This window comes from Ranitomeya imitator, chromosome 1 (assembly GCF_032444005.1).
Source record: "Ranitomeya imitator isolate aRanImi1 chromosome 1, aRanImi1.pri, whole genome shotgun sequence".
In the NCBI taxonomy this organism is placed as follows: Eukaryota; Metazoa; Chordata; class Amphibia; order Anura; family Dendrobatidae; genus Ranitomeya; species Ranitomeya imitator.
Genome location: NC_091282.1, coordinates 496,873,941 through 496,897,115, shown reverse-complemented (window position 1 = coordinate 496,897,115; position 23,175 = coordinate 496,873,941). Strand labels below are relative to the sequence as shown.

Here is a 23,175-nt window from a genome sequence, read left to right as displayed (position 1 = left end):
ATATGGGATAGATATGAGATAGATAGAAGAGATAGAAGATAAATAGATGATAGATATGAGATAGAAGATAGATATGAGATAGATATGAGATAGATAGATAATATATATGAGATAGATAGATAGATAGATAGATAGATAGATAGATAGATAGATAGATAGATAGATAGATATGAGATAGATATGAGATAGAAGATAGATATGAGATAGATAGATAGATATGAGATAATAGATAGATAGATATGAGATAGAAGATAGATATGAGATAGATAGATATGAGATAATAGATAGATATGAGATAGATAGATAGATAGATAGATAGAAGAGACAGAAGATAAATAAATGATAGAAGAGATAGAAGATAGTTGATAGATATCAGCTAGAAGATAAATAGTTGATAGATATGAGATAGCTGAGTGTGAGAGAGACGAGGGGAGAGAGAACCATATGATGGATGGATCTATAGATGGACAGGCTTTGCGAAAACTCCCGTTCGGACTATATATAACGTTGTTGCCACATGGGCTAATAGAAGTCCCCGTTCATGGAGTGCAGGCCGCTTTTTCTATGGAGAAAAGCCACACAGGTAACCCCCACTATGTCGGTGCACAGAAGTTGCCCCCCTCAGGCAGCAGTGTGCAGTCCCGGTGCCCCGGTGCAGGAGCCGGCTGGCAGGCTGCTGTGCCCCTCTCCCTGACTAGCCGCCTCGGTTGTTGTGCCTGTGATTAGAGCGCGCTGATTGGCTGGCTGCCTGCTCTGAGAGATTCCTGTGAGCCCCCCACCACACGCCCCTTGGCTGAGGAGAGCAGAGCCGGTGTGTGGAGGCTGCAGTGTGAGCAGCAGAGCTGGATGTGACAGCCGCCCTGTGCACCTCCTCCGGCGCTCAGTCATGGAGTGCTGCCGTGGGGCAGTGACTGGCACGCTGATGCTGGCCGTGGCATGCGTCCTCCTGGTAAATACTTCTGCTTCCTTGCTCTTCTGCTGGCACTTGTGGTGCCCTGGTATTGTTGTGGTAGGGGTCTGTGCAGACTGGCGTGCAGCAGGATCTCGGTTTGGGAGAGTTTTCTGTAGTGAAGGTGCTGGGTTCATCTGCTGTGACTAGTAGTCCTATTATCTGTACTAGTTAGGGTTGCTGGAATCTGTAGTTCTTTGTGCACTGATAAACTGCATTGTATTTCTGTTGTGGGACTACACCTCCCAGCATCCTTACCTGGGGACCTGCCTTTTCCTTTCCCCAGCTATTGTGAGAAGTTCTTGGAACAGTATGTCTTTGCTGGCAGTCTTAGGACTGTAAGTTCCAGCTTGGAGGGCCAATCGGTGTTGCTGGGGCTTGCAGTTCTCCTTAAGCTGACCAAGCACAAGCTATGTATTCACCTTTTCCTTTATCTGTTGACTACAGTCTTCCTGGCACCTGTAGTCCCCCTGCGGCTGTCCTGCACCTGTGCTCTCTTATTGTCACAGAAATTGGCTGATTCTAAAGTGATCTTTCTCTTGGTTCATCTTCTGTGGAACTAGAAGTCACAGCATGCAGTGGCAATGAGTGGTCTTTATAAACAGACTATAGGTTACAACTCTTTTTGGAACATATCACACCACAATATGTTTTTTTTTATCTGGGACTTGTAGTTCCTCCTGATCTCTTCCAGGTTAGATTTGGATACAGTGTGAATGTTATTCCTGGGTTTAATAAACATTTAACTGTATGTGTCACTATTTGTAAAATATTCCCGTCAGCAGAGGATTGCGATCTTATGCTGTTACTTTAGATTGGCATCGCTCAATAACCCACGGGGATTAGGATTGCTCATTGCTAATCATCTGCGGCACATTATCCTGCAGCTATCCTCTGCTCATATGGGAAAGTCATCGGGAGCTGCCAATCGCATGTGCTATACTTCTTATATACTAAAGAAGCAGTCTAATGCCCGGTATGGCCTGAATCAGAAGGGTGGGCTGGCAGCACAGGTGCCCCCATATGTTAGCTGAAGGGGCCATGCCATAGATGTCTGCCTGAGATTCACTTGTTTGCTGGATTTGTCCCGGGCTCTGGGGACAATCAAATAATCCGTCCCTGGAGACAATCTGTGACAATGACCATGAGTGTCAGACAGTGAAAATACACCAGACATGTACATGGCATCAAGACCGTGGCATCAAGACCGTGGCATGACTGGCTGCACCTACCCAGTGTTTACAGAACCGCAACTTGGGGGGGGTTTATTGCAGCGACAAGTTTATAACAATCTGCCAGTTTTTGTTATTTACCAGTTGTGTGATGAATTCATAAATATTCAATGACAGCCTGATGCTATATACAGTATATACTGTGTATATATATATATATATATATATATATATATATATATATATATATATATATATATATATATATATTCATCATATAAGGCCCCATTCACATTAGCGTCATGCATTCAGTTGATATCAGATTCATGATATCCATGAAAGGTGGTCTTTTTCTTTTTCTAATATATATTAATCCTGCTAGATCCCCAGATACCAGTGCTGCAGACTTAAATATTCTTGCCATCAAAAACTGTAAAAACCCCAGCAAGTCTGAGTTAAAAAAATAAAATCAGTGTGAACAGAAGCTAAGGCAAGGAGCTTCAGTGTTGCCAGAGCTGTGTATGTTATGGCATCTGTAACATACCCTAATCGCCATCTGTGAGCTGTAAAGGGCACACTATTGTACATCCAGCACGTGCTTCCTGTTGGCCCAGGAGTTTGGGAGGCCCTTCAGTGGGTGACAGATCGTTCCAGGCAGGGACGTTTATAGGGGTTTTCCAGGAGTCCCCGTAAGTCTCATATGGGCATGAAATGCTATCTTTTCAATGTACTTACAGCACTCATTCGGATTCCCTCCTGCAATGCCAGTCTGCTGAGTCCTAAGGAGCTGGGCAGTGCTGGAAGACTGTGAATCCGTAGTCCGAGAATACTTTTTACGTTACTGTTTGAAGATCATATTGTTCTCATAGTAAAATTCTGATGCACATTCAGAAAATGGAGTTAAAATGTCTTCTGCCAGATGCAGATCCTTCTTTCCCCTGACGCTATCTGTTGGGGGAGAGAAGGATTCCTAGAAATACTTAGGATACATGGTAGTTGGCCTGTTCTGCCAAAATCAGCAGCTGATTTTTATCTAATATGTGTGGGGGTCTTAAAAGGGTTGTGCCACAATCACATCTCATCGCCATAAGTTTACATGGATGTTGAATTTCGTGGACCAGTCTGCAATATACAGACGTGGCTGGCTCCATATGCAGCTCCATATGCTCGTCGGGTGTTGTGCATGCTCTAGTTGTTGCGTTTTTGCTGGGTTTTTGTCTGCAGGCGAAACCTGCTCTCTGCTTACAACTAGCAGGTTTTGCTGCGTTTTTCAGGGTCCCAAAGTTCAGCTTTGCTTCCACCACAGAATCATGAGCACAGGTCACCAATGCAAGACATATGTGAGACGATAAAACCTTTTTAGAAAACGGGCAATTTGATCAAATTATTTAGTGGAAAAAGATTTTTATGTCTGAAAAAATAGTGACTATTCTGAAGAAAAAAGTTCAAGAGTCTATGAAAAAATTCACAATTACAAATGTAACAGTGAGGGGAGGTGAGTCGGTTGGGAATAGTTTACCTAAGCCATTGGCCGAGCATTGAGTTTGTAGGACAAGGTTTACACTTGATATAATCAGGTATTATTTAATTTCACACCTTGGTCAGCCAAAGTTTACTTTACACACATCACTAACATATTAAACTGTACTAATCCTGACTGCCATTCTCCGGTGAGGAGACCAAGCAGCAAAAAAGCAACTTGTGAACATAGCCTTTTGGGCATTCTTGACCACCACTTCATTCAGACTGAGATATTAGGATCCGTCCTTCTGATTAGTGAGATTTTCCATCATGGAGACCCCCAGAAATTAACAGATTGCCACATATCTATAGCACAAAGCCTTTAAGTCCTTGAGCTGTCCTCTGTTACCAAACTGTTAATATTCTACTTGACCAATTCTTGGCTATAACTGATTATGTAAAGCGCTGCAGAATACGTTGGCGCTATATAAATAAATATTATATTATGGGAAACCTTGGACAAGCTTTATCATCCAACTTTCCCAGTTTCGAAATTTACCAACGAGTTTCTATGGATATACTGTAATGGACAGCTCCGAACACCGTGTAGTGACCATTCCCGACCGCCGCAGATCAGTTGAATTTCAGGCATGTGGCCTGTATGGTGAAAGCCTTCCCCGATGTTTTTTCACCAGGCTGCACATATTTAATAATACGGTATATTCCTGGTGTAAAAGTGACTGTAAGGTTCCGCACGCTGTCATTTGGGAAATATTAATTTCCTGGGGAATGTTGGTGTGGATCCGGGTCATGGCTAGTTTCCTAGCCTGCTCTCTAGCTTGAAAGGATGTTAAAGTTGAATGGGTGCCAAGTAAGAATACCAGCAAGCAATTATGCTATCTAGTAACTGTTAAGTGGCGTTAACTACAGGCCAGCATGCGGCATAAAGCAAGCTTGTAGAAGGAGCCTCTAATATATCTAGTATTGGAGAGCAAACAAGAGCCCTAGATGGTGTTTGCTGATTGAGGCTGCAGTACAGGGACAAGTTCCCCAATGTGACAGCTAATGAGCGCCCTTTACTACATGTCAGTGTATGCCTGAAGTTCCCTGCAGCAGACAGCATGCCGCATTTACATTGAAAATATTGTTATTACGTATTGTTCTGCCGGTGGGTAGACATAACAGTGTATCTAGTGACTTATCACAGTTTGCATGAAGGGGCAACCTTGGCCGAGGCCTTTGCACGATACAGTTTAACCATTTCATCAATAGACAGGAGAGGGTTGGAAACCTTGTTTGTTTAGAACTTCTTGTTTTCTCTCTCTTTTTTTAAGCTGTTACATTTTCATGTAACTACTTTATCAGCCACTTTTGTGACAAGCTTTTATTTGGAAAGGGTTAAAAAGGTGTGAAGATTGGTGGCATCACCCTCACTGGTATGCTCAGCCTACTGCTAAGTGGGTGCCAGTGCTCTCGGTTGTGCTGTATGACGAATATATGTAGAAAAAAATGTATACCAGCTCACCAATTGTTATAGTCCAGTGTGCATGGAAATCTTGATCCGAATATTCGTGTGACGATGAGAAGAAATAGAAATAAGATATTTCCAGTGCCTGGTAACATTTCTTTAAACTTTATTCCATCGTAGACTAAAAAATATCATTCTGATACAAAACGTAAATGCAGAAAGCGACGCGTTTCGAACCGATGCAGCAATTCAAAACGCCTCGCTTTCTGCATTTCTGCTTTGTATCGGAATGATATTTTTTTTATGCATGAAGGTTGTCATCACTTACTGTCTATTCCTGTCCCCAGTGGGGCCTACACTGTAATCTCCCTAGTGACCCCTGTACATGTGTGCACTGAGGCATACAGCAGTTTATGGAGTGCAATGTGGACCTATATTGCAGTCTGCTGAGAATCGTACGTCGTAGCAGATCGTTTAGAACTTTCTTTCATCGCTGGATCTCCCGCTGTCATCGCTAGATCGGTGTGTGTGACACCGATCTAGCGATCTAGTGATGTGATCCAGCGATGCGTTCGCTTGTAACCAGGGTAAACATCGGGTTACTAAGCGCAGGGCCAAGCACATACTTACATTCCGGTGTCTGTCCCTTGCCGTCTGCTTCCCGCACTGTGACTGCCGGCCGTAAAGTGAAAGCAGAGCACAGCGGCTGTGCTTTCACTTTCACTTTACGGCCGGCAGTCAGTGAGTGCGGGAAGCAGACGGCAAGGGACCTGACGGACACCAGAATGTAAGTATGTGCTGTTTGTTTTTTTTAGTTTTACGCTTGTAACCAGGGTAAACATCGGGTTACTAAGCGCGGTCCTGTGCTTAGTTACCCGATGTTTACCCTGGTTACCCAGGGACCTCGGCATCGTTGGTCGCTGGAGAGCTGTCTGTGTGACAGCTCCCCAGCGACCACACTACAATTTACCTACGATCACGGCCAGGTCATATCGCTGGTCGTGATCGTAGGTAAATCGTATAGTGTGACGGTACCCTTACTAGGTAGTGCTTCTGGGCACTCTATTCTCCCCTGAAAGAACTTCCATAAGAGTATCTCCAAATTCAGCCCACTATGGCATGTTTTCTACATGTGTGTCTGTAAAATTTGAGGTGTAATATACATATATATAATTCTATAGGGGTGGTATTTAGGCTTCTTGAAGTTTTAATATTACATTTTTGTTAGTGATATGGGCATGAGACATTAATCTGGCCATACACATTACATGTACAAATCCATCAAACCAGACAGTTTAGGTGGGACCAGTAGACTTATGTTAGCCAACTCCATTGGCAGCTGAGGTTGGTAAGGATCAGGCAGATGGATTTTAGCTGCCCAGTCATTTTGCTTCTACTATATAAAGGAGTGTGGCACCTATTTCCCCTTTTCCTTCTGAGAACATGTGTCCTCTTTACCAAACCAATTAATAGTTTATATGCGTTGTAGCGTGGCTAAAGGATGTCTAATCGATGGGAGATATGTGTCTTATAGATGGCTTGTTGCTGTGATGTGACCATGGCTACCTATATGTGTTTCAGGACCTGTGGTGATGTCACAACCACATGTCTGGTCATGTGATGGGTTCTGGGTGTGGTTAGACATATAAAAGAAAGCCTAATGCTTAACACAGGTAGGTATGTGTGGAGGTGAAACCCTCCTGAGTGTGTTACGGCTTCAGGACTGAGCCGGATGAACTGGACACTTGTTTTTCTTTACCTGAACCAAAGGCTATTTGTTTTCTGTTGTTTGCCACATGGTTTATGAAGCAATAAACCCAGTGAACTTTAAAGGAACACGTCTCCTGAGTGTCAGCCGTCGCAGCTGAGTGAGTGAAATCCTTACAATTGGTGGAGAATGCGGGCAGCGTTCCCAGCGGAGACGTGAGTTTATTTTGAATGTCCTGGGTCAAGGCTGTTGCAAGCCAGCAAGCATTGCCGGAGAAAATGGAGGACCTGCTGAAACAATTGGTCCAGATGCAGTCACAGCAGGAGAAAAGGCAGCAAGAGACCAACAGGCTGTTGATGCAGCAGATACAACAGAGCCAGCAGGAGCAACGGCAGCAGATGCAACAAAGCCAGCAGTAGCAACGGCAGCAGTTACAACAGAGCCAGCAGCAGATGCAGCAGAGCCAGCAGGAGCAACGGCAGCAGATGCAGCAGAGCCAGCAGGAGCATCAGCAGCAGATGCAGCTTCTGGCAACCGCCATCCAGGGCAAGGCGAGCGCCCCAACCCCAGGTTTGGCTGATGACACCCACGTCCGGAAAACGGTAAGACGCGCATTGCAGAAAATGACTCCCGGGGATGATGTTGAGGCCTTCCTGACGGTGTTTGAGAGGGTCGCTGAGAGGGAAAAACTTCCGCCAGAGCAGTGGGCAGAGGTACTTGCGCCATACCTGACGGGAGAACCCCAGAAGGCGTACTATGATTTGACCTTGCAGGATGCCAAAGAGTATCACAAATTGAAAGCCGAGATTCTCGCACGTTTGGGGGTGACACTGACTGTCAGGGCACAGCGAGTTCACTCCTGGGGCTATCACCGGGACAAACCACCTCGTTCCCAAATGTTTGATCTGTTGCACCTGGTCCAGAAATGGCTGCAGCCAGAGTCCTCTGCGCCTGCACAGATGGTAGAACGGGTGATGATGGATCGGTTTGTCCATTCCCTCCCGAGGCCTATACAGTCTTGGGTTGCCCAGGGTGATCCCCAGAATGCCGACGAGCTGATCGGACTGGTTGAGAGGTACCAAGGGTTGGAAGGCTCCTTCGGGAGGCAGCCCATGCCGTACTGGGGATCCCAGAAGGCAGCTGAGTCCCAAAAAGGGGTGGTGCGTCCAAGGTCACAAAGGGCGGGGGAGGTGGTGCCCAAGGTCCCCACGGGTGATATTATTTGTTGGAGGTGCCACAAGCCAGGACATATAGCTGCCCGTTGTTCCCAAACCACTGAGCAGATGGACTGCAGCATGGGACGCCGTTGTTCATACTATGCGTATCCAGCTTGCAGTGTGAACTCTCCGCCCAACGAGGGACCTCAAGCATGTCCCATGAAGGTGAACGGTCAAGCAGTAACGGCACTGTTAGACTCGGGGAGCCTAGTGACCCTGGTGAGGGCCACTTTTCCTCTCCACCTGCTCCCGGGAAAGAAGGTCGGAGTGCGGTGCATACATGGTGATGCAAAGGACTACCCTGTGGCCAGTGTGAACATTGAAACGACATGTGGCACGGAGTCCCACATAGTCGGCGTCGTTCAGGACTTGTTGCACCCTATAATTATTGGCCGGGATTTCTGTTTGTTTTGGGATTTGTGGGGGAAAGGTTCTGAGCTCCCTAGCAAGAGTAGGGAACCAGTGAACCCGGGAAGGGTGGTGCCACACCCAGAGTCAGACAGATTTCCTTTTTGTGTCCTGGCTGGAGATGAGGAGGAAGTGACCCCTGCATCTGACATTCTGGAGTTAGAGGTATCCGGTGAAAATTTTGGGACTGCCCAACATAGGGACCCCACTCTGAGGGAAGCCTTTAATAATGTCACAGTTATTGACGGGGTGGTACAGGAGCCGGGGGCAGACACAAGATTTCCCCATTTTCTAATGAGCAGGGAGTTGTTGTACCGGGTCACGAAAATAAGGGAGGAGTTGGTAGAGCAGTTGGTAGTGCCGGGTCCATATAGACGGAAGGTGTTGGACATGGCCCATTCACACATCTTGGGTGGACACCTAGGGGTGGAAAAAACGCAGGAACGGGTTGTGCAGAGGTTCTATTGGCCTGGGTGCCACCGGGAAATAGTGAACTATTGCAGGTCCTGCCCTACATGTCAGCTAACTGCTCCCACTCCTCATTTCCGGAACCCCCTTGTGCCACTGCCCATTATTGAGGTGCCATTCGAGAGAATTGCCATGGACTTGGTCGGTCCCTTAGTTAAATCAGCCCGGGGCCATCAGTATATATTAGTCATCCTGGACTACGCCACACGCTATCCTGAGGCAATTCCCTTGAGAAATTCTTCTTCAAAGAGTATAGCTCGCGAGTTGGTCCATGTCTTTTCCCGGACAGGTCTGCCGAAGGAGATCCTGACTGACCAGGGGACACCTTTCATGAGCAAGGTGATGAGGGAACTATGCAAAGCCCTGAAAATCTCCCAGTTGAGGACCTCGGTGTACCATCCCCAGTCAGATGGCCTTGTTGAGAGATTTAACAAGACACTGAAGAGCATGCTGAGAAAAGCTATAGAGAAAGACGGTAGAGACTGGGATTGTCTCTTACCCTATTTGATGTTTTCCATTCGTGAAGTTCCACAGGCCTCCACAGGTTTCTCACCGTTTGAGCTTCTGTATGGCCGACATCCACGAGGACTCCTGGATATAGCCAAGGAAACCTGGGAAGCCGAAGTCACGCCCCACAGAAGCGTCATTGAGCATGTGGCCCTGATGCAGCAGAGGATTGCAAAGGTGATGCCTATCGTGAAAGAACACCTTCTCCAAGCACAAGAAGCTCAGGCCAGGGTCTACAACCGGTCTGCAAGAGTGAGGCAATTCAATCCGGGAGACCGAGTTCTTGTGTTAGTTCCGACAGTGGAAAGCAAGTTCTTGGCCAAATGGCAAGGGCCATATGAGGTTGTCGAGAAACTTGGTGAAGTAAACTATAAAATTCACCAACCAGGAAGACGGAAACCATTCCAAGTATACCATGTCAACCTTATCAAGCCGTGGCAAGATAGAGAGCCGACAGTAACTCCATCGTTGTTAAGCAACCTAGAAGATGAGGTTGGAGCGGTTACTATAGCGGAGATGCTATCGGAGTCCCAGAAACAGCAATGCCGGGAGTTACTCCAGAAAAACAGGGACCTGTTTTCCGAGTTGCCTGGGTACACGAAGGTCATAGAGCATGAGGTCCTGACAGAGCCCCATGTGTGCGTGAACGTGAAGCCCTATAGAATTCCTGAGGCCCGTCGAGAAATAGTCTCCAAGGAAGTGGAGCGTATGTTGAAGCTTGGAGTCATTGAGGAATCCAAGAGCGGTTGGTCGAGCCCAATTGTCCTGGTCCCAAAACCTGATGGGGAGTGGAGATTTTGCAACGACTATAGGAAGTTGAATGAGGTCTCCAAGTTCGACGCATATCCCATGCCCCGAGTTGATGAGCTCATCGAAAGGCTTGGGCCCGCCAGGTACATAACCACCTTGGATTTGACGAAGGGGTATTGGCAGATCCCCATGGCACAGGAAGCCAAGGAGAAGACGGCGTTTTCTACACCAGATGGATGCTTCTAGTATGTCCGGATGCCATTTGGCCTACAGGGAGCTCCGGCCACCTTCCAAAGGGCTATGGATAGAGTCCTTGCACCCCACAAGGCATACGCTGCTGCGTACCTAGATGATATCGTCATCTTTAGCCCGGACTGGGAGAGTCATCTGGAGAAAGTCCAAGCGGTGTTTGATGCTATAGGAGAGGCCGGATTTACAATAAACCCGAAGAAGTGTGCATTGGGTAAAGAAGAAGCTAAGTACCTTGGATACATAGTGGGTCATGGAGAAATAAAACCCCAAATCAGTAAAGTGGAGGCAATTCAAACATGGCCAAAACCAGTTTCCAAGAAGCAAGTTAAAGCCTTCCTGGGAATCGTGGGATATTACAGGAGGTTCATCCCAAACTTCGCCACAATGGCGGCGCCTCTGACTGACCTGCTAAAAGGGACAAAATCAGTAATGGTTAAGTGGTCCGAAGAAACAGATTCAGCCTTCCAAGAAATGAAAGAGGCTTTATGTAAGCAACCCGTTCTGATGGCCCCAAACTTCAAGAAAGAGTTTATTCTTCAGACAGATGCCTCAGATGTTGGGGTGGGAGCAGTCCTTTCCCAAGAACTACATGGAGAGGAGCATCCTGTTCTCTATCTGAGTAGGAAGCTGTCCTCGTCTGAAAAGAACTACTCAGTCGTTGAAAAGGAGTGCTTGGCCATAAAATGGGCAGTCGACACATTACAGTACTATTTGCTGGGACGTAAATTTAGACTGATATCCGACCATGCCCCACTTAGGTGGATGAGGGAAACGAAGGGTAGAAATGCTAGGGTCACCCGTTGGTTCTTAGCCCTGCAGGACTTCTGTTTCCATGTGGAACATAGGGCCGGAAAGCTGCACGGTAATGCTGATGCCCTGTCAAGAATCCCTTGTCTAGTGGGAGAAAGTGCCAAGCCCCACGGCTTTAGGCAGAGGGGGGAGGTATGTAGCGTGGCTAAAGGATGTCTAATCGATGGGAGATATGTGTCTTATAGATGGCTTGTTGCTGTGATGTGACCATGGCTACCTATATGTGTTTCAGGACCTGTGGTGATGTCACAACCACATGTCTGGTCATGTGATGGGTTCTGGGTGTGGTTAGACATATAAAAGAAAGCCTAATGCTTAACACAGGTAGGTATGTGTGGAGGTGAAACCCTCCTGAGTGTGTTACGGCTTCAGGACTGAGCCGGATGAACTGGACACTTGTTTTTCTTTACCTGAACCAAAGGCTATTTGTTTTCTGTTGTTTGCCACATGGTTTATGAAGCAATAAACCCAGTGAACTTTAAAGGAACACGTCTCCTGAGTGTCAGCCGTCGCAGCTGAGTGAGTGAAATCCTTACAGCGTAAAGATAGATGGTAACCAATTGAGCTTTTGACCCGCAACTATCTAATGTGTACGATCAGCCTGGAGGTCCCTATACAGATGAAAGTTGGCCTATCCCTTCTAATATCTAATATATACGTATTAAAGAGAGAATCCGGCACTCAGACACACAGGCCTTCATCAGACTTTGCTGTTGAACAAGTAGCGTGCATTGATAGCACAGTATGGATAAGGGTAACAGCCCAATGAATGTGTGCGAATGAGTGAGATGAGTGGCCATCAGATACCACTTGAGCACTCATCCTCATAAAAAAACACCTTTTTCATTAATTTAATCTGAATCTAACACATCTAACACTTGCTTCCTCCAATCGAGATGTCCAGACGGATGTCCAGTACTTTGGATCCGATCACATTTATCAAGTTGCATTGACAAGTATGTAATGAGTATGGCCAGCATTGGCTCTTATTTTCACAAGAAGCGTAATGTGACATTCACATGTCAAGATTCCCATTTCTTCAGAAAAGTTACAAATGGCATCACCTAGGTCGTACCAGCAAGTCATAACTAACTGGAGCCCAGCATGAAAGTCTATCACGCGGTGGGTTTTCTTTCACGTGTTTGGTTTGTTTTAAAGCCAGGACTAAATCTTAAAGGAGGGACAAGTATATAGGAAAGGATAGGCTGCACTGTTGCAGATTTCCAACATGGACCTCATTCTTTCAGTTGCTCCATATCGCCAGAATACAAGCTTCTGCAATGTTGTCATGTATGGCTCCTACCAAAGCAGCAGCTTGCTGACTAGGAAGGAACGTGGGCATCCTCTGTGAATGCGAAGCTGTGCTCTACCTTATTTTTACCTTCTTTAGGAAAGAAATCATAGACAGCTGGCTGGGGTTTTATGAATCTGTTATAAAACTAGAAACCCTGGCTAGCATGGCTGGAATATGTGAGCCAAGCAGCACGATGTCGGTGCCAGGACAATTACATAAAGCTTTGCAGAAATGCCTTCATGGAAATGACAGGCCTCAAGCATGGATCCCCTGTCTACCAGTATGCTCAGCGGTGACTCTGAAGACTCCTCCATGAGGACACTCCTGTTTTGCGGCACATGTAACCTCCAGGGATCCACTCATAGCTCTGGGCTTAATCTAAAATAAAGTCTGTTCTAATTTAAAGCAGTTTATCCTGGGAGACTTGTATGATCATCTACTGGCTCGGCTCCTATCTTTCTGGAAAAGATTAACAAAATTTACGCCAGAAGCACTGAGCACTGTCAGGTGTTCACATGGGTAGTATGTCTCAATTTCCACTCTCCGGTTACTTCTTTCATGTCTGTGTTGCTTTGTGGGAAGGTTTATGCCGAGATTTGCACTATATACTGTATATCTAATAAATGTATAGGCTTTTGTTTTCTGATTGCTAATCTAATGCAATCTTGGTAATCTGCATTTGTAATGACCAAAGTAGTCCAGTTTAATGTAGGTGGGATCCAGTGATATCTAACATGTATGGGGCTGTCCAGCATTCCCATAACAATAGCAGTTGGGGGAGGGAATACAAATTCTACTTTCTTAAAGGGGTTGACTGGTCCAAATCGATAAGTCTGTAGTCACTCTGTGTGACTGCAGACTTATGAATCCTCCACAGCACGCATGGTGCACTGTAGGGATTTGCTGGTTTTTAAACTGGGATCGGAGGGTATGTATGAGTTATACATATTCCCGGTCAGTGGGCGCGACCTTGCTTCCATACACTTGTATTGTGTGAGCTTGCGCCCTCTAGTTTGCCACACCCACTGGACGGCCACGTCACTAAACGGCGCGCGGTCTCGCTCAATACAAGCGTATGTTGCAGTGAGGCCATGCCCACTAGATGGCTTCTGCCCTGGAGTATGTATAAATCATACATACCCTACGGTCCAAACTCAAAAAACTGCGAATCCCCTCTTGCCTGGGGGGATTAATAAGTCTGCAGTCACTGTGTGATCGATTTGAACCGAACAACCCCCTTAATTTTTCTTTTTTGAGGGCTTTGTTAAGATGCTAACGGAAGTGTCTGACAGCTGCTTCTTGGAAATAATCATCCTGGTGTAAGGAGATGTGTATATGAAGAGCGGGATGTCTCAGTGCAGGGGAATGTGTGGGATATAGAAATAACAATTGTATCTAAGGGGGTGGTCTCAGAACAGAAAACCCCTTTGACATGGCAGTAACAAAGACTATCAGCTGATAACGGAGTTGTACGTCCAGCATCCCACAGCAACTGCTGTACAAAAAATATACGGTGGCTAATCAGATGAATACATGATGACGGCTTATTAGTTGTCATACATGATTGGCTTAAATACGGTATTTATTTTGTAAAATACAGTGTATAAAAATATGAGATATTTTGTGTGCAGCTTCCAAAGATGAAGCTGCCTTGTGATCAGCCCCGTGACCAAAGGCATCAGCACATCTTTTTTTAAGGGGACCTGTCATATTATACTTGCAGTCTGACCTGTGGACAGCATGGCATAGAGCAGGAGAAGTTGAGCAGAATGAAATAGAGGTTTGTTGGAGAACTGGTATTTTATTCACTGAGATCCCTGGTGTTTATATGCAAGAGTCCATTGGGCGTTCCTCCTCAATGATTGACAGCTATCTCTGCATGCACAGTCATTTTGCAGTCTCCAAAGAGTTCAATGAACAAAATGCCGCAAGACTTAATTTTTTTCCCACAAAAATGTATATCTGATCAGCTTCTCCTGCTCTGTAAGAATCAGCCTGCCGATCAGATACCATTTTCACCATGATAGGTGCACTTTAATGGGAATCCGTCCCCAGGGTTTTGCTGTGTAATGTGAAGACAGCAGGAGATAGGGGCTGAAACACTGATTTCAGTGATGTGTCACTTATCAAGCTGTTTTACCTATAATGAAGTATTTATCACATGATGATTATTATTGTTTGGAGTACATCAGGATTGTGCTTGCCAGTCCAACTCCGCCCCATCCTGTGATAAACAGCTCACTGTCTATAGACAGTGTACACAGCCTGGTGTGGGCAGGGTTAGCTTTCTCAGCTCTGCTTCATGCTAGATGTAAAAGCTCTGATTGTATCAGAATTGCTGCACCCATAAATCTAAGTGATACATTGTTGGTTCAGGGTCTTTTTGCCTGCATTATTCTGCTTTCAGATGAGATAGATTAAAACTGCTGACGGATTCCCTTTAAACAGTAGTGCCTTCAAGGTTATCGATTAATTCCAGTCATAAAGGAAATGATTGGAATATCTCTACCACATGAGACTTTTCTAAAGTAGAAGTGCATGTATTAGCTATTATACACATTCCGCCATAAATTATGAGGGTAAATAAAGCGCCAGCTACCAACCGGGTAGTGGTGGTCTAGTGGTATGCATGCACCTAGCACTTGAGAAGAGCGTTCATTTTCAGGAGCAGGAGGGGAATATGAATCAGTGATCATAGTTAACTTCAGGTCAAGTTCCAACAGTTCTTGGAACCGCTGCAGCTAATGAACAGGGTTCACTTGCAGTTAATAACAAGCCATTTAACCATTCCAAGAACACTGCGCTATATATGATGAAGTCATGGCAATTATATCACGTTTTATTCCTATATTTGTACATTATCGTAACAGTTCTTTTCCTGTGTGGTGAAAAGGGCTGCAGCTTGAAGCAGATATTACAAATTTACATCTTCTCATAGGATGAGGTCAAATTCAAATTAGACACATATTGCCTAAATCTTGAAGAAAACAGATGGTTCAGATGAAATCTACCTAATAAAGCATTTTGCTTTTAGCGCTGAGCCCTAAGCTTTGAACAATGGATAGCCTAGTCCTGGCTGTTGTGGCATGTTGGCAGTTGTAGTTTCACAACAACTGGAGTGATCCCTTGCCTAGTCCAATGGTACCACAGGTATTCAGGTTTTGAATGGTCCCAATTATTCTTTAAAGAGGCCTGCTATTATTTTTGCTCAGATCTGATTAGATATGTTGAAGGTGTTATGTATGCTGCAAAGTTCCTTTTTTCCTTTTCCTTTGTAGCGCAGTGCTAGCTTTAAGGTCTTCAGTCACAGGTAAAGTTGCTGAAAATCCTACAAAGTGGTTAATTTAAGTGCTTTTGACTGAAAACTGGGCTAAAACACTTGAAAAAGTCGCAAAATGTTGGGACGTTTGGCCAGTTTGAAGCAGCTCCGCCAAAATGGGCAGAGCTGGGGAGAAGCCGAAACGAGGTGTGGCTACACCTGCCCTCCAAATGAATCAAAAGTACCCGGCTTATCAACCCCAGTAATGTGCCATTGAGAAGATGCACGCCTCTTAATGATTTTGACTCATCGTACTCCATCAAGCACTTTATTAACGTCAGTCTTAATGTATCAGCCCCTTAGTGCATAGACTGGGCAAGGAGGCTTAACGATGTAAATCGCATCTTTTGCCCTAACTTACTGTCACATATAACTATATGGATATCTGAGAACAAACTGTCAATGTTGCCAATAGCAGCCAATCAGAGCTGATATTAGATTTTTTAAATGGGTTTGGAAAAATGAAAGCTGGCTTGTGGTTGGTTGGTATGGACAAGAAGGCCTGTTTTACTCTTAAAGCTGTTGTCCAGTGAAAGTTATCAAATATTCTCTGAATAGGTGATAACATGTTATTCACTGGAACCTATACCAAATAGCAGACGGGGGAACATGCACCCCCTTAAGATGGAGCAGCAGAGTTCATGCCTGGCCAGTGCTACATTCATTCTGTAGGAGGCTGCTGAACGATTTGCTCTTTTCTTTTTGGCACCCCTGTAGAACATCATTCTTGGGCATCCGACCTGCCAAGCCATTTTTTAATGGGGATAAAAGTTCCCCATCAGAGACGAAAAGGATAATCGATGCAGATCCCACCAATCATCGGGATAGGGATGACTTGTTTTAATTGGACACCATCTTTAAGCAGTTTGTATAAACCTGCTTTTTACATTAATACGTATATCCATAAATCCCTTCCCATGTATGTATCTGATGCGCTTGATACAGCATCTATGCCGTCCTCATACGTCACTGTAAGTGCCTAATTATCATATTAATACAGATGATTTACATCTGAACACATGCTGCTTATATTCATTGGTTACTTTTTTCCTTCCACAGGTTCTCTTCTCTCAGGGCTGCTTATAGGCGCAAATCTCCCGGGTCTATGGATAAACCTAGCTGTGCATATGACATTTCCAGCTCCTTACTGATTTCACATAAAGCCTTGCAGTACAGTCTGACGTTAGTTGCAATATGAAATATTAAATTCATATCCAGCAAATAAAGCTCAGATGAAGCCTCTTTCTCCCAGCATTGAGCTGCTCATTCATATACGGTGCAGCTGTTCAGTAGTAGCCTGCCATATGTAGTAGGTAGAAAGGAAATCAGCCTCGTGACTGATCATCATGAGCTTTTATGATGTTTTCCTCTGTAAAAGGTTGTAACCTCATATCCAGTGAACATCTCCCTGTTCCTCGTCTTTGTGACGTCAGAATGAGTAAAACAGATCCTCTAGTCAGGCAAGGTGGAAATCAGAGCTATTTCTCATAGATGTCCTGATAGGGGTTCATCAAGTTCACATCTTCGAGGAGTTTTTGGAGCTGCTTCTAACACTTTGCCGGATGGACACTTTAACATATTTTCCTTCTGTTACATTTTTTAATAAAAAGCCAATAAAAGCAATCTGACTCTCATTTACGCTAAATAGAATCCAGCTGACATTACGACCTGCCCCTGACATCTGCGTGCTCATCAATAGCCAGATTCAGCCCACCTCCATTCAGGCTTGTTGACTCATTTGTGTGCTTCTTCTGCACCGCTTTGTTCTATGTGATGCTGATGCTAAAATCAAAGCAAGTGCAGGTGGAGCGTTCAAGAGCTTTCTCGGCCATTTCTTACATAGAGCAGGCACACACAGAAAGCTCTTCTTTTGCTAACATGTGGCACTCAGCCCTTGCTTTTATTTCAGTGGGCTCTTTATAGCATATGACCACAGGCCTAAGTGGAGCCATTGTATATAGAGAATAGATAACTCTTTGGACCTCAGCCATGGCAGCAAGGCTTTCAAGCAAGGCGTTCACTCTGAGTGCTTAGATCACTTTAGTCATCTATTTAGAGACAGCAAAATCATTTACTGAGTCTCCTAAGGTCTTGCTGCATAATTGCAGTGAACAATGACTGAAAGGAAAAAATAATTGCTGGTAGTGAAGTACTGCATCTCTGGCTGTTATAAATGAAGAAAGATATCGCTCAACACGATTTCTACATATGCCTTTCTGCCATTTTATGTTGTAGTGTTATCTATTTACACCCTTGAATTTGACCCTTTATGTAAATTGAATAATAATAGGACCAACTCTTTAGGCTATATCACGCTTTCTCCTATGTTCGGAGGTTCTATAAGGGGTTACTTCTGGACCCCCCATAAAACAGGATTAGAGCGTATGTGCTTGTGGAGCCTTTGACCTAATGATGCAGATCATTTTTGACCATATACACCTATTGGAGGCGACCATTAAGATGTAGTCAACTGGGGCTTGCTGCCTGCCTCAACCATGGCTGAAAATGCTGTAACAAAGAGACCCCTGAGACTCAGTCTGCATCATTATAGTCAATGGCCCTGTCAGCACATACGCCCTAATCCCATTTACCGGGGTTTGGACGTGTTGAAACGCAATGTAAGCGTGAAACGATCGTCGTCCGTATTTGCTCCACTGTTTTATCTGCCTGCTGTTGGTATGATGATGCCACAGTAAAGGATTTTGGTGCAAGGGACGGTATGTGCCAATCCGCTTTCCGTTTTATAGGAAACAAACTACAAACTTTATTTTTTATAGCCTTTTCTTTTTTTCAAAATGCCTCATGCTCTAAGTATGGCCTTTTCTTCCATTTTTCCCATGGGCTTCTCCCTAAAGGACTTTTTTTTAAACAAAAGCCAAGCAGAGCACCTTTTACATACATATTTAAAAAAAATACTAAAGTGCTTGTGAAATACAGTGAAAAATATAAAGAATTAATGGCCCTGAAATGCTGAAAAAAGTGTGTGTGAAGGAGGCCTTATGCCTATTTTGGTTTAACTATTTTATGCCATATAAACTATGGTTAGAAACGATTTAATATAGTATAGAAGGGATTTTTAAGTATTATTATAATTAATTCTGAAGGGGTTCTGCAAGTGGTGTATAGTGGTGTGCCTGATATAATCCTTGTCACGTGTCAGTAGGGGCTGCATACTGAAGACATAGCTGCTGAGACCTGGGTACCAATTGACGAGTTCTCTCACACATACCTGGGTCTGCAGGGAGCAGGGCTGCCATAGATGAAGAAATATGTTTTAACCCACAGGGAGTAGATCTCCAGCTTCATCCTCCTCCTCCTTTGTCAGTCTGATAGCTCTACAGCAGTGCTCTGGACTCACTGCTCCCACAAACATTGAGGAGTATGAAGCTGGAGATAACTACTGTTGTGCTCAGCGAGGAATAGATATATTTCTTCACATATCACAGCCCTGCTCCACGACGACTGAGGTGTGTGATAAAGCTGTTGTCATTGGAGACACAGGTCTTAGGAGCTGTATGTCTTCAGTCTGCATCCTGTCTTGACATGTGACTCGGAAGGGCTGCAGTTTGAATTATGCCATGGACGACATTTTATCTAATTTCTTGAGAATCCCTTTGAAGCTAGCCTGTCAGTAGGATCTACCCTCCTCTGCAGTCTATATAGGCATGCAGGTCATAGGAAGCTGAATAAAATGATATCTTGATATCTGCGATCTGATGTCTTAAACCAGAGAAATCCACATTTTTCTTATGTAAATGAGCTGTTCAGGGCTATGGGCCGGACATAGATCTGCATGAGAATCTGCCTCCAGAATTTATGTTCTATGACAGGGGGAGATAGCAGTGTGATGTATAATGACTGCTCTCCTGATTTCATTTAGATTAAATGCTGGAGGCAGATTCAGATCAGGATCCGGCCCATAGATCTTAACAGCTCATTTACATATTGGAAAAGCATGGATTTCTCTGGAAGAAGACATCGGCTCACACCTATCAAGGTATTTTATTCAGCTTCCTGTGACCTACATGCCCATATTGATGGCTTAGGCGGGTTGACAGATTCCCTTTAAGTCTGTTTTTGGGGGAAGAAAAAGAGTGAAGTGACTGTTAGAAGCTTTCTGGCTTGCTATACTGGGTTCATAGACTTGATACATATACTTGGAGTGCAGCGGCATTGCGCACTGTCTAATAATATAGAACATGTGTATACTCAGCACTCCAGCCCAACACCTTTGAAGAAGACTGCTTCCATCTAGCCACCGTGAGCAAGGAATAAGCCATTCATCCGCTGTATCCTGTCATCAGGGTATCTTTCTCTGCACTATTACAAGTACAGCTGTCTATAGGAAGGAAATTGAGATATGCTCCGGTCTTGTTGGTCAAGCATCTATCATCAAATGAATATATTTTATTTTCTGTCAGGAAAGTATTCCCTTATTTTTTTATCAGGTCAGATAGTGGAGCTGGTTCTCTCTTCATCTGGAGCATAAATACTATAGGTCTGGTTCTCATTTACAGCATGATAATTATTTCTCTCTGTGGACACTAGGGGGCTCAGTTGAGCTCTTTTTTGATTTGGTACATATATGTTATTTTTTATATATATTTTACTGTGATGTACAAATCTCTCCTTCATTTATGTCTCACACTGGTAAGCTTACCCATCTCTGGCAGTCTGGTTACCCCTGTGGCAACACCCCTTCTCTGCAACGTGTTTCATTGTTTACCAAGTAGCAAAACGCTCCCATACACTTTACACTAATGTCAGCCGACAGTCTAATCTGTATAGGGGCTCCCGACATCATCTGTCGCTGGAATTAAAGGGGCATTCACATCTCCAAGATACTATCTCAATATATACTAGGTGTAATAATAATAATATTAGCAAATACCTCCAATTAGAAATGTAGCCTAGTTTTCCTGATTCGCTAAGTCTCTTTCCTCATGTGGAGGCATTGCAGGACCTTAGGTATCCATGGTTATGTCCACTAATATAGTGGTATCTAGTTGCTAGTGGTCGTAACCAAGGATACCTAAGGTCCTGCAATGCCTTCACATGAGGAAAGAGACATAGCGAATCAGAAAACCATTATTGGGCCGGCAGCGATCTAAATTTGCATATGCTGAAAAACTCCCATCTCTAGGTAATGTGATAGAGCAGTGATTACAGATAAAGCTGTTTCTTATGAATGCTGTACAAATCAAACACTATGAATATATTCAATTTACATGCAGCATGAGCAATTTATTGCCTTGCTTTGTAAATTAATTGTGATTGGTCACTTATAGTGTTGAGCATTCCGATACCGCAAGTATCGGGTATCGGCCGATATTTGCGGTATCGGAATTCCGATACTGAATTCCGATACTTCCCGCGTATCGGATACCGGAATCGGAAGTTCCCAGAATTCAAATTGAACGCAGCAGCCAATGAGGAATGAATGAAAGTGTGGGCACATCCTGTTTAGCATGGTGGGCATGTAAGTACTGGCAAGGCTGGGATTGGCTGCTGAAATGATGTCACTCTGCACTATAAAAAAGCGCTGCCGCCATTTTGCGCTCACTCTGCTGTGATTTCAGTTAGGGACAGGACGCTGTGTTCTAACTGAGGGCCAGTCGAGCTAGCTAATTGCTTTATTTTCCTTTCCAAAGGCTAATTTAGCAAAACGCTGTGTGTTCTTCACTGTTCACCTTGCTCTTGCCTTGCAGCGCTGTTTTAACAGCGTTCTGCAAGGTCTCTGTGTGTGTGTGTGTGTGCAGCTCACTCTGTAGTCTGTGTGCAGCCATATACCCGGTTGTATTCAGCTCAGGGGGGGTTCACACTGCCTCACACAGTTGTTCTTTTTTGCTCTTAGTGCAGCCTGCTGCACATTTTTTCTCAAATTTCCTATTAGTGTTTTTCCACCAGTCTCCAGCTCTATTGTGGAAAAACACTACATAGGATAACCTAGAGGGGGGTTTTTGGGCCTTGCAGCGCCGTTTACGGCTGTCTGCACGGTCTCCGTGTGAGCCCAGCTCGCCCTGTAGTCTGTGTGCAGCCATAGCCGGTTGGATTCAGCTCAGGGTTCGTTACTGGCTCATACCTTGAGAAAAATTTTCCTTTTTTTCAAATAGTGCAGCCTGTTTAAAATTTGAAAAAAAAAATTCCTATTAGTGTCTTTCCACTCGTATCCAGCTAAATAGTGGAAAAACACTATATAGGATAACCTAGAGGAGGGTTTTTTGGCCTTGCAGCGCCGTTTACGGCTGTCTGCACGGTCTCCGTGTGAGCCCAGCTCGCCCTGTAGTCTGTGTGCAGCCATAGCCGGTTGGATTCAGCTCAGGGTTCGTTACTGGCTCATACCTTGAGAAAAATTTTCCTTTTTTTCAAATAGTGCAGCCTGTTTAAAATCTGAAAAAAAAAATTCCTATTAGTGTCTTTCCACTCGTATCCAGCTAAATAGTGGAAAAACACTATATAGGATAACCGAGAGGAGGGTTTTTTGGCCTTGCAGCGCCGTTTACGGCTGTCTGCACGGTCTCCGTGTGAGCCCAGCTCGCCCTGTAGTCTGTGTGCAGCCATAGCCGGTTGGATTCAGCTCAGGGTTCGTTACTGGCTCATACCTTGAGAAAAATTTTCCTTTTTTTCAAATAGTGCAGCCTGTTTAAAATTTGAAAAAAAAAATTCCTATTAGTGTCTTTCCACTCGTATCCAGCTAAATAGTGGAAAAACACTATATAGGATAACCTAGAGGAGGGTTTTTTGGCCTTGCAGCGCCGTTTACGGCTGTCTGCACGGTCTCTGTGTGAGCGCAGCTCGCCCTGTAGTCTGTGTGCAGCCATAGCCGGTTGGATTCAGCTCAGGGTGCGTTACTGCCTCATACCTTGAAAAACAATTTCCTTTTTTTCAAATAGTGCAGCCAGTTTAAAATTTGAAAAAAAAAATTCCTATTAGTGTCTTTCCACTCGTATCCAGCTAAATAGTGGAAAAACACTATATAGGATAACCGAGAGGAGGGTTTCTTGGCCTTGCAGCGCCGTTTACGGCTGTCTGCACGGTCTCCGTGTGATTTAAACTAGCTCTGTAGCCCGATCTGCACCAAAAAAAAGGTTAAGTTCACCAAACACAACTTACACTTGTGTAGGCCACATTTGCAAAATAATAAAGTTTAGTCCACAATTTACAACATTAGTGTTTCTTACACCTGTTAGGAGGAGCATTACAGGAATAAGCACACTAAGGCCTTAGTACTTTTCTGCTTATCTTTATCTGTCAACCAAGATGAAGAGGGCAGGGAGTAAGGCACGTGGGCGTGGGCGCGGAGCAGGGAGAGGAGCAGGGAGAGGACGTGGTGATTCTGTGCCTGCTGCGGGCGCCGGTGACTCGTCGTCACTCAGTTTCAGCAGGGAACAG

General features: G+C 44.6%; 1 protein-coding gene across 3 annotated transcripts in view; it reads left to right on the top strand.

The window, feature by feature from the left end:
* The first annotated feature begins 819 nt into the window (after window positions 1-819).
* The window catches only part of ADAMTSL1 (ADAMTS like 1), a 550,804-nt gene continuing 528,448 nt past the window's right edge, over window positions 820-23,175 (top strand). For all 3 annotated transcript variants that reach the window (XM_069766222.1, XM_069766229.1, XM_069766237.1), the window contains exon 1: window positions 820-949. In XM_069766222.1, the coding sequence (XP_069622323.1) occupies window positions 887-949 (63 nt within the window). In that variant the 5' untranslated portion in view covers window positions 820-886. The remainder of the gene's footprint in view (window positions 950-23,175) is intronic.